The sequence below is a fragment of the Mya arenaria genome, chromosome 14 (genome assembly GCF_026914265.1).
Source record: "Mya arenaria isolate MELC-2E11 chromosome 14, ASM2691426v1".
Lineage (NCBI taxonomy): Eukaryota > Metazoa > Mollusca > Bivalvia > Myida > Myidae > Mya > Mya arenaria.
The window spans coordinates 53785231-53797585 of NC_069135.1; the positions used below are offsets into that span (position 1 = coordinate 53785231).

A 12355-nucleotide genomic window follows, 5' to 3' on the forward strand; every position below is an offset into this window, starting at 1 on the left:
GCTGCATCATGCATTGAAATGTCGCCTCAGCATTCACCAAGCCGAATGGCATCAGAGTGAACTTATGGTTATGTGCAAATTACTAAATTAAAAGGCTAGATACTTCAGCCCCATGTATCAGCCATTAACCATTGCTTTGATCCATGTTCTTTATGTGTGCGCACCTTTATCTTGTCTATGATAAAGGACTTGAATTGGTGTTGGATGTGAGTGTAAGTCTTGCTACATGTATATTGGAATAACCATTGCTTATATCCATGTTTGTAAAGTTTAGTAAATGACTGCCCATATGGAAGAGCTAGTCTTTCAACATGTATCTTACACAAATGGCTGTTGTTTCATCACGTTTGCAGATGTTAAATTGAGAACTCTTACTGTATTACCTTGCCTGGTCAACTGGTTGTATGATATCACTTTATGATTTCAGAAATACCTGATAATCTTGGAAAAAGAGTTGAAGTTATCACCAGAATTTCTGTATTTCCTGTAATTTCAGAAATACCTGATAATCTTGGAAAAAGAGTTGATGTTATCACCAGACTTTTTGTATTTCCTGTAATTTCAGAAATACCTGATAGTCTTGGAAGAAGAGTTGATGTTATCACCAGATTTTCTGTATTTCCTGGCTCAGTGTACCCCAGCTCTTGACCAGGATGATTCATTACTTGGGGTCTCTGCATTCAACTACAATGGTAGGTACATGAGAAGTGTCTAAGGTATGTGGCAACTTGTGAAATCTGGATACTTGTGAGGTCAGATTCAATAAATGTTTTGTTTTGCATTAATCATTTTTGCTCATTTACTTATGATATTTATACATTTATGATGATTTATTGCAGATTTTTCATATAAAGGATATTTTGATATTTTCAATGGTCAGTAGCTCAAATGCCAAGGATTAAAACTTAATTGTGTCAATATGTATTGATTGGTTTTTAATGAGCAACTACCATATTAATCTTGAGAAGGCTTGACGATGAGTAATAATTATATTTAGTAATATTTCACTCTTTAATCCTCTGATATGTGCAAAAAAAGGAGAAGAAAAATTATGTCATGTAAGAAAAGAAAAAAAAGAAGTCACGCTCAAAGTAGACAAATAAGAAGCTGTAAAACAAGGAAAAGAAGTCATCCTTCAGTCTGCTTAGGGGAGGAGAGAATCCAAAGTTTCTAGATGACCATGCTTATGAAAGTTCAGTTGGTCACAGCTTAAAGGAATAGTCAACATTATAAACACAAAACAACAGGCACCAAATGTAGAGTTCAAAGGTTATTGCAGTGAATCAGACACCAAATGTTGATTACGAGTTTGGACAATTGAAGAGCATAATATCTTACAGACATCTATTGCTGATTTTCAGGTTTTGAGAACAGTGGAGGCAACAGATCATTGCTGTACCGTGTTGAAGACTTCCCAGGCCTTGGCTTTATGATTAAGATGGATATTGTCCGCAATAGGATGAGATCCAGCCTAAAGGACTGCTGTAATGTCAGGTATGGTATTGTCCGCAATAGAATGAGGTTCAGCCTAAAGGACTGCTGTAATGTCAGGTATGGTATTGTCCGCAAAAGGATGAGATCCAGCCTAAAGGACTGCTGTAATGTCAGGTATGGTATTGTCCGCAAAAGGATACGATCCAGCCTAAAGGACTGCTGTAATGTCAGGTATGGTATTGTCCGCAAAAGGATGAGGTCCAGCCTAAAGGACTGCTGTAATGTCAGGTATGGTATTGTCTGCAATAGAATGAGGCTCAGTCTAAAGGACTGCTGTAATGTCAGGTATGGTATTGTCCGCAAAAGGATGAGCACCAGCCTAAAGGACTGCTGTAATGTCAGGTATGGTATTGTCCGCAAAAGGATGAGGTCCAGCCTAAAGGACTGCTGTAATGTCAGGTATGGTATTGTCTGCAATAGAATGAGGTTCAGCCTAAAGGACTGCTGTAATGTCAGGTATGGTATTGTCCGCAAAAGGATGAGGTCCAGCCAAAAGGACGGCTGTAATGTGAGGAATGGTATTGTCCGCAATAGGATGAGGTCCAGCCTAAAGGGCTGCTGTAATGTCAGGTATGGAAGTTGTCTGTTGTGGTATGTGTTAATAACATTTGGAAATAAAATACTGCTTAAGCGCCTGCTAGATTGTGGGATGTTGGCAGTGACTGAAGGACAATTGCAATAAATTACATTTTATACTATGTTTTGATTTCGCATACTATTTTGGTCATACAATAGAAACATTTTATATGCAATACTTGATCGCAGATTGTGAAGGGTTGATCAGTGTGTTTTTCCAGATTATAGTAATTTTCTTTTTATCAGGCTGTGGTATATCGTATAATGGTTCTAATAATTACCCCTATACAACTATACTTGTCTATAGTTATACATATGCTGGTACCTGGTGTATCAGGACTGAACAAGGTTATGATACGAATGGATGAATATGGGTTTATTCAAGGGGTGAATAGGGGTATTAAATGAAATAGTGAATAGGGGTATCAAAGCGAACAATGCTTATTTTCCGGTCATGGAATGGTTGGTCCCCTGTACAACTCCAATCACTATGGTGACATGCTGGTACCTGATGTATCGAGGGTTTATAGACAAATATATGTGGGGTCAAACAGGGATATTACTGCAAACATAGTTTATTTTTAGATCATGGAATAGTTGGTCTTGACCACTGTACAACTCTAGTCACTATAGTTACATGCTGGTACCTGATGTATCCAGGGGTTACAGACAGATAATGCAGGGCTGAACAGGGATGTTGCTGCAAACATTGTTTATTTCCAGGTCATGGAATAGTTGGTCTCTACCCCTGTACAACTCCAGTCACTATGGTTACATGCTGGTACCTGATGTATCCAGGGTTTTCAGACAGATATATGAAGGGGTGAATAAAGATGAAGACTATCTGGTCAGAATGTTTAATTCACCCCGAGAAACCAATGTGTAAGTTTATGTCAGTAACAAAGTTTTGTAAGTATAACATCATTATCATACCTCTGGTGTCGGCAATGGTAAATCCTCAAAATTTGTTGCCATTTTCTATATCAAAACATTTATCCAAAATATTGACATGAATCAATTTCATTCGAAACCTTTGACTCGATATCATTTTGCTTGATTTCCTCGTTCGCTTGAACTGTCAGAATGTAAAGGACTGATTTTTTTAATCTTTGTAAACATGCCCACTTGGCTCGATATTCGCAAGGCTTGAAGTATTTTGGCCAGTCCCTTCGATATCGAGCTTACGGGTTTCGACTGTATGTTTCTAATGATGATTTTGATTATGTTTGTGTGGCAAGGTGTAGTGCGACTTTATTGTTTCTTGACAACCAACTAAGAACAATAGATGAGTGTTTGCATATGTGGGCCTACTATTGGTATTTTGTTAAGGCTTTGTTGTCTGCATCTGTGTGATTACTATTGGTATTTTCTTAAGGCATCGTTGTTTACCATTGTATGCGTACTCTTGGTATTTGAGAAGGGCATCTGTAATACTTGTTTCTATCTAAGGAACAGACTACAGAGTTGTGTTATATAAGCGTTATACACATGTTTTTATACTTACGACCAATGAGTAAAATATTCCTATTATACATGCGAATCTGTTACTTTTATAGAGAGCGTATAGCCACTCTAGTTGGTGTACAAAACATGACAGCCAAGAACTATGACGGTCTGATCAAAGAGCTTCTCACAAAGGCATTGCCTATCAACCAGTCTTTTATAGAAGACTGCAGTTCAACAGAGCAGCTTATAAGCCTTGGCGATAAAAACAAGTAAGTTTCTGTAAATATAATAATAAATTCATTCTGAGAACACTTTTTGCCCCCTATATAATATAGATATTTTGATCCTGTATACATTTAATGTCTATCTCTGTAGCTGTAACTGTTTCTTTGGCATTTTGATATTTTATCTAACATGGTTAGAAAAACAAACACATTCCCTTTAGATACAATGTGGTTCAATTAAATATTCTAAGTATTCTTCTTGATGATATCATCAGATTTTATTTTTATTTATTTACTTGACTTGAAATTAAACCTATTAACCGGTACATCAAAAGTGACTTGAACTAGTGGAAGCGGTTATGCAAAACAAGTCTTGTCACCTCTAAAAAAACACGTGAAAAGCTATATAAATATCTAATTGATTAAAAAAATAAAACTTAAAACATTAAATTTTAGTATACATGATGTTCTCTTGATTTGTAGAAGAGATGAGTGTATATAGTATACACGTATATTTAGAGGTAAATATCTGACTTGTTTGTTGGATATTACCAAGGAAAGAGTGATTACTGTATATCTTCTTTTTGCAGAGATTATGTTCTTTATTTCCAACAAAAGACGTTAAATCAGTATGGAGTGTTGGACAAAGTGGCTTCCTGTTTCGCTCTGGTGTTTACTGACTCACATTTACCCAAAAATGTTTATAAAGGAGTTATAAGGTAAGGGTTATTTCCTTGAACAATTCCCGGTTTTTACATGAAATATTGTCATCTAAATCTTTCAGCGTGAAAAAGACATTCTTGTGCTTCTACAATGATAATGGGAATCAGTCAATGAAAGCTGTTTTAACAGTCATAATATTTTGCAAAACTTCATATGATAGAGGGAGTAGGGCAAATTACCCGAACTATTGATCTCATCTAAATCTTAAAAAAAAAAAAAAAAAAACGTCTGTAGTCTACAGTAGTGCATCAACTGATAAGCCTTTTGTTGAGCTACCACAAGTATAAATGAAAAAAATAGCAATTTAATATTGGTTTGAACTGTAATGATATTTTACAAAATTCATCAGATCGATTCTCTTTTTGTTTTATCATTGTCTTAGTTGGGTTTTGTTGTTAGTACTTCATCATATGTTTTCATGGATAGAGACCTGTCGCATAATGCACTGCATAGTTTTGACTGGATAATTTAGCTCCAATTCATGGAGTCAAAGTATCCGGAAATGTACTTGTGAAAATTGAAAGAAAGAATAACCATTTTTATGACGTCAGTGGTCCATTTATATGATGTCAGTGGTCCATATAGTATTTTTGGAGAGGTCCGGACCGGCCAAAAACATGATATGGACCGCTGACGTCATGAAAACTGGAGTTTTATTAAAATACATTGATATACGGACCGATCGGCTTTATATACTTCATCATATGTTTTCATGGATAGAGACCTGTCGCATAATGCACTGCATAGTTTTGACTGGATAATTTAGCTCCAATTCATAGAGTCAAATTATCCGGAAATGTACTTGTGAAAATTGAAAGAAAGAATAACCATTTTTATGACGTCAGTGGTCCATTTATATGATGTCAGTGGTCCATATAGTATTTTTGGAGAGGTCCGGACCGGCCAAAAACATGATATGGACCGCTGACGTCATGAAAACTGGAGTTTTATTAAAATACATTGATATACGGACCGATCGGCTTTATATACACCAAGAAGGGACACATTTATGTAAGGTATAATATATAGTGTTAGGTTGCTAAAGAAGGATAAAATAGTTTCCTCAGTACAGACCTGTTTAGTGTTATAAAGATTAATATTAATATCAGCTGTTTTTCACTTATATCTAGCCATTCGTTTGAGTGTGTTGAAATGGCATTTGTCAGAAGGTCAATTATGAAATATTTGATTGTTTAAGTAGATTTGTCTTAATTTAAGAGCATTGTAATTAAACTTTAATTTCCATTTCAGGGTAACTGTTAAAAGCCACAGAATACTTTTGGTTGGCACCAAATCACCTTTTGCACAGATGATTCCCAAGGGTGTCAAAATATTTTCCGGTGTTCGGTAGTGGTTGTATAGATATATAGAAAATCCACTTTAAATGAAATACAATCAAAATCCGTTGGCTCGAAATCCCAGGGACCGGCAAAAATACTTCGATCCTAGTAAACATCAAGTCAAACTGGAATACTTTTAAAGAGTATAAAGAATCCGCCCTTTACATCAAGTTCAACGAAGAAGTTAAGCAAAGCGATATGGAGCCAACATGTTTCGACTGTATAAAAAATCTACTTCAAATGAATTATAGATAATATCGAAAATCTAGTTGAAATAGAAAATTACTTCAAATCAATTAAAGAATATCTACTTCAAATGAAATCTATAAAATCTACTTTAAATGCAATAAAATAATTATTATATATAATTTATAGCAATTATACAAGAAATTGTTTTAGAATTGTATTCATAATGCATAGCTTGCTGTTCCACCAATCAGCGCCTAGAGTGAAATGTACTGTATTTTGTCTATGTTTTAGTATTTATCGTTTGCTGCCTTATTTATCTTTTGCTGTTTGAATTGAAAAACATATGTGTATGTGCTATAGAGAGGGTACATGACATATTTATGTGATTGGCTAGACTTTGTTTTTTAGCTCGTCTATTTTTCCAAGAAAAAAAGGTATTGCCATAGCCATGATATCGTTGTGCAAACACATATTGCAAACACTTACTTTGACCATGAATCAAGAACTGTACAACATATTCAAGTTAAACTTGATACAAATTTTGTTAGAGACAATATGCCAATATTTATAAAGTTTTGCCCATTGTTTGACTAAAAGAACAGACGAACATTTGCTCAGCAACGCTCTTATTAGACACTGTGTGTATATCACGTGATAAATAACGTCACATATGCTGCGTCGGCTTAAAACATAGATAACTTTTGTTTAACCATACCATTTTAAATACAACAAAAGGCAGTCTATACCGCTTGAAGAGCCCTTCCTTCGTTTTATAAGCGGAGTTTGGTAGGATGACTAGTTTCATCAAATACTTTGACTAAAAAGTTATTTCCTAAATAATGTTTTGACAGTGCTCCGTCAGACGGCCGTATTGTGAAAAGGTTTGTCGAAGTGTTTTAAGAAACTAAACTCACAACTGTAAAAAGGGCTCCGTAAGCGGCGTAGACTGATTCATTAAAATTGATGAAGAAATCGTGATGATACCCATTTTTTAAAGTCTTCATTCGAAGCAAAATATTGCCTTCTGATGAAGCATTTATGACCCAATTTATCACGTGGTTTACTGTAAGAGAATATGATCAAAGTTATTAGTTCCATTCATGCATAATCTATGGTGTTGTGTTTTAATCCAATATAAAGGGATTACCATGGTTGTGCCATGTTTCCATGATAGTAACATTCCAATTGAGTCTCTACTCAATCCTTACGACGATATATGATTAATATGACTTGTTCCCATGTATTTATAGGAAATAAATAATGTTCTATAAGTTCAGCAATAATGTCCGAGGGTCTTGATGAAATTGTTTTGTATTTGTAAATCTTTTTTCATATACGAAGAAATCAAGTTGTATTGTAAAATATGGATATTTTGTAAGTTTTAATGTATTAGTCGCAAATGTCAAATATATTTGGAAATAAGTTAGTTTTTTAATAATATAGTTTCCATCATTCCAATTGAGCCTCTACTCCAACCCGTACGACAATATATGTTTAATATGTCTTGTTGCCATGTATATTCATGAAATAACTTATGTTCTAAATAATTTAGCAATAAGGGTTATTCCAGTAAAACATATAACCCACAGGGGGAATAAATTGTATATGGGTTGGAGTCTTTCTTTTGCTTATTTGGACCCTGAAAGGGTAAATTTGCTTCTGTAGTGTTGTGGTATATGTAAGAAGTGCCTTCCCCCAGGGGTTATATGTTTAAATGGAATAGCCCTAAAGTCCGAGGGTTTTTATTATTTTGTAAATGTAAATCTATTTCCATAAACGAACAAATCAAGTTCTATTGTAAAATATGTATATGTAAGTTTAAATGTATTATCCGCAAATGTCAAATATATTCAGCAATAAGTTAGTTTTTTAATAATAGTTATACTTTTTTAATAATAGTTATTTAATTTGAATGTGTATATTATTTTTATATATTGTTTAATATTTTTATCCGACTGATGCATAATATTGATGAATCTTTTCGGCGATGCAAAAAGTGATGAGTGTATCAATGAATTAACCAACCTAATTTAGTTGGGTTACCGTATTCATACGATTGTGTTTGTAATTACATGTTTCCATCGATTATCATTTAAAGATGCACTCTTACTCCCAAATAAGATATACAACAAATAATACAATGAGTTTGATATACCTAAAAAGATGAATACATGCCGTAAATAATGGTTCCTATGAAGGATACCAATTTAAATTTGAGAGAAAGGTGCAGAAAACATGGTATTCCTACCTTTTGAGCCCAAAGTATATCTTAGTAAACCTTTTAGCATTCACCAATCATTTAATATTTTTGCGTTTTCAGCTAATAAATACACGGTCAGGATCTTGTTATCAGTATTTTATATTTTCAATAAATGCATTATTTAGTAAGTTGTTTAAGGTGTATCACTCAAAATTGATGTTTGTAATAAATGTGTATGTATTGATTTTGAATAAGAGTGTCACTTTAAATAACTTTCACCACATTCAAATACATGCATTTATTTAATAGATATGATTATAAATTTATAATAATGTGCATCTGTTCATAAAGTCATCCTATTTATGCATACTTGAAACGAATGCAAAATATATTATGAAATTGAATGCCATTATAACATCATAATTTAAAATGCTCGAGTTTGTACAATATTGTGAATAGAGATTAGAGGTTCTTTATAATTATGTGTATACTTGAAATGGAAATAAATTTATTTCACACGCAAAATTGGTTTTTAGTCGATTTGATTATGGTCAAATGTATTAAGGTACATGTATGGTCATGTTCCATCTGGGTTGCAAACTTGCCAATATATACCAGGATGTAATTGGTTTATAGTCGATTTTATTATGGTCACTTGTATGAAGGTGTTGTAAGTTCACATCTGCCTTGATATTGTCATAGCTATGGTGTTGTCGGTGGCATTGTGCAAAAACAGTATCCTTGAATCGTAAATCGTTATCCGTTCACATGACACCTGATTAGTGACATTACGCACATGTCTAGTAAGACTTTGCATGAATTTCTGCACAATATTGTGCCTCAGTACCAGGAAATCAGGTATATATAGATTTTGATTGATTTAAAAAACGTCTGATTCATGTTTTAACAGCATCCGGTATAAGTTTGCAAATCCGGTTTACTTGCAAACTTAGTTTTTTTATTATCTTATCAACTTCAAAAGCGACACAGAAAGTTTGCCCATTAAATAAGAAATATTTTAAGTAAAATTAAAAAAAAAGTTTTAAGAAATATGAAAATTTTAATTCCAAAATTGATTTCTCCAGTTGGCCACCAATTGGATTTTAGGTCCCCCGCGGGGTTTTGCCAAACTCCAATTGGAGAATTTTCCATATGAGCCGAAACGGGGGAAAAAATCAGCAATTTGAAAAAAATTAAATATTACAATTTGGAACAGAAAATTACATTTCTATTTATGTTTTGTGTACTAGAGTTATTAATTTTATTAAAATCTAAAAAAAAATCAAAAATTATGATTTTGTAAAAATGGTTCTCCAATTGGAGAAATTTCCAATTGGAGAATTCCACAGTCAATTTCTATTGATAAAATTCACCAATTGGAGAATACAGAAGTTGGAGAACACAGAAGTTGGAGAAATCACCAGTTGGAGATTTCCACAGTATTACAGCTGCTGGGTTAAAAAAGTTGGGATATATACATGTCATCATATAATTGCTAATTAATTTAATATTGATAGAATATTCAAGAAAACAACAATGCAAGATGATAGTTGTTACCTGATTTCGCGTATACCATCGGCATTTTCAACTTGTGTGCAATCTAAAGCAGTTTTATTATATACAACTGCGTCAGATGTGTAGTTTTATTATTCCTTTTCAGAAAACTGTTTTATCAAAATGCATATTTCACTAATAAATCTAAAAAATCAAACTGTTTGCTTAATTTTGCATTTTCCAAAAATACTTCCTGGTGGTACTTGGTTATAATATTGAATTTTTAATCGACTTTAAGGTTAGAGAACACTGAATGTATTCCTTAAGACCACTCGGTCAAGGATTACCCGTGAAAGCGCAAGCACTTGCGTCAAACAGGGTCCTTTAATTATTTTTCAAAGCACCGATGAAGGGGTACAACTTTCATTGGTTAAATCTAACTAAAATAAACAAGCTCGATTTTGCTAAAGGTGATTAGCTGATAAAATCACTCTCGAGTCCGTTTCCTGGCTAGAAACTTTTACTGTGTCATTTTGAGAGGCCATCCATGAGATAGTACCCCTGGTGGGGATCGAACCCACATAGTCGTGGGTAAGAAGCAGAAACCTACACCACTAAACCACTTTCATCCTTAAAGTACCGAGAGGCAGGCATCACGCGGCAAAGGGATCGAGCTAAATGGACCATGGAATGAACCCACGACTACGACCTCAATAGGCTACGCCTTAACCAATAGGCTACGGAGACGGTATTAATGCATGTACTCAATTGCAGATTCAGGGGGTGGGGTCGGTCCCTCCACCCCTTTGAATCGTCCGTTTATACATTCTCAGTCAATATCGGGGAAAATACAATGTTAAGATAAAAATGCCCTATTTCGGACTATAAATTAGAGGAGTACACCTACCCTGGCCCAACATTCAATTTCTGTTCCGAAGGAGGGGCGGATGTGAAAAGATTGAGCCAATGAGTTTCTGTAATCAGAATTGTTGTTTCAGAATGTTATAGTTCCTTTAAACAGTTTAAACGTTTTAGGACATCGAAATAAACAGACGCATGTTCAGTTTAAACATACTCTGTATACAACGTTCTCGTACTCCAGTGTGATGATGCTATGCATTATATTTATCATCCGACCTCTGATGAACAGGAATGACAACGTTTAAAAGCTATTATTTATACAATTATGATCATCTGACTGACTGAGTATCTGCCAAAACTTTTCTGTTCAAAGAGACTCTCTCATGTTTTGACACCAGACATATTTATTTTCTCGTAATGCATCTGAACACTTATATTTATTTTACTCCTTGGTATTGAATTTGCAGAAATAATAGTAACCAGGTTGATTTTCTTTTATACTTCAATTGCATTTTTAAAAAAGATGGGAGCAAGCCCATGCCGGTGCAGATAACACATACTCGAAGATTATGTCAATCAACTGATTGTGCAACAGCCTTTTGTTGAATCGTGTTTGTAACGCATTACAAAATTTTGGACTTCAAAGACTATATATTTTAGCACATATCAACATTTAGGGTTCCAGCCATCAATGGCTTAGCTTTAACACTTAGTTTGATTCACAATACTTTATTTCATAATAACAATCTATAAAATCCAAGTAAAAGATGCATTTTCAAAACCCTGTACGCTTCGCTTAAATTCACTCAAAAACTCAAGTTCGAAATATTTAAAAAAGTATGTCATAAACATATCCCCTTTAGCGGCTGAGGAAGCCGGTCCAAACCATTCACATACTAAAAAACTGAGTATCTTAATATATAAATCTCTAATAAATTTGCCAAATAAAATTCAACATGGGTAAACAATTATAAAAAATAACGTATTTTATGTATTGCAACATATATTTATAAAAAGATAAAGTCAATTGAATCAAATGAATATTTTCAATGTACTTTCTTTCCCGCGGTAAGTGGACTTTTCATCTTACTCCAACAAGTGAGGAGTATGGTTGATTCTCTTAGTGACAGAAATCAACTTTTTTAAACACTTAGTGTATTTCAAATCTAGTCCATATAAACATCCCCTTTAGATTCTTTGACGATTGCATTTTCCATGGGAGATCACTGCGGATAAACATACAAGTGTTGTTTAGCCACACTGTGGTTTCAATAATGTCAGGGGCGTAGCTACCCCTCCATTTGTGTGGATTCATAAATGTGCTGGGGGGTTCGGGGGCATGCCCCCCTCAGAAAATTTTGAAGATCATGGTGCAATCTAGTGCATTCGGGGCGTTTCATGTGCATTATTTTGTACTGGAAAATAACCAGTTTTTGGATCATGTAGTCAAGTTCGCATACTGCTACTTCGGTGTTTTTTTTCCAGAACCATGTTTTTTCAGTCGCGTATTCACGTATAGGCGGCTACACGCCTGTATGTTGTGCATATAATGTATAACTTGGTTTATATGATGCATCTTTAATGTAACACCTCCTTGCTGCTACACCAATAGAAACTTCATTGGATATTAGCAGTAAAAGAACTAGCACTGACGTTCCCAATTTTTGTCTGGGTCATTTAAATAATAGAAAACAAATTACATGATAAACAAATTTGTTTTGACTTCTTTAATGAATTATATAAACACATTGTACAAACATATCATGACACTTTTAAACAAAAAGTATGGCTGTCAATTAAACAGTATG

At 34.1% G+C, this 12355-nt stretch overlaps 1 protein-coding gene across 3 annotated transcripts in view; it reads left to right on the top strand.

The window, feature by feature from the left end:
* Nucleotides 1–8703, top strand: part of LOC128218088 (protein O-linked-mannose beta-1,2-N-acetylglucosaminyltransferase 1-like) — a 39953-nt gene extending 31250 nt beyond the window's left edge. For all 3 annotated transcript variants that reach the window (XM_052925625.1, XM_052925626.1, XM_052925627.1), the window contains 6 exons: nucleotides 566–692; nucleotides 1362–1494; nucleotides 2794–2952; nucleotides 3627–3785; nucleotides 4331–4459; nucleotides 5715–8703. In XM_052925625.1, the coding sequence (XP_052781585.1) occupies nucleotides 566–692; nucleotides 1362–1494; nucleotides 2794–2952; nucleotides 3627–3785; nucleotides 4331–4459; nucleotides 5715–5814 (807 nt within the window). In that variant the 3' untranslated portion in view covers nucleotides 5815–8703. The remainder of the gene's footprint in view (nucleotides 1–565; nucleotides 693–1361; nucleotides 1495–2793; nucleotides 2953–3626; nucleotides 3786–4330; nucleotides 4460–5714) is intronic.
* Nucleotides 8704–12355: the final 3652 nt, after the last annotated feature.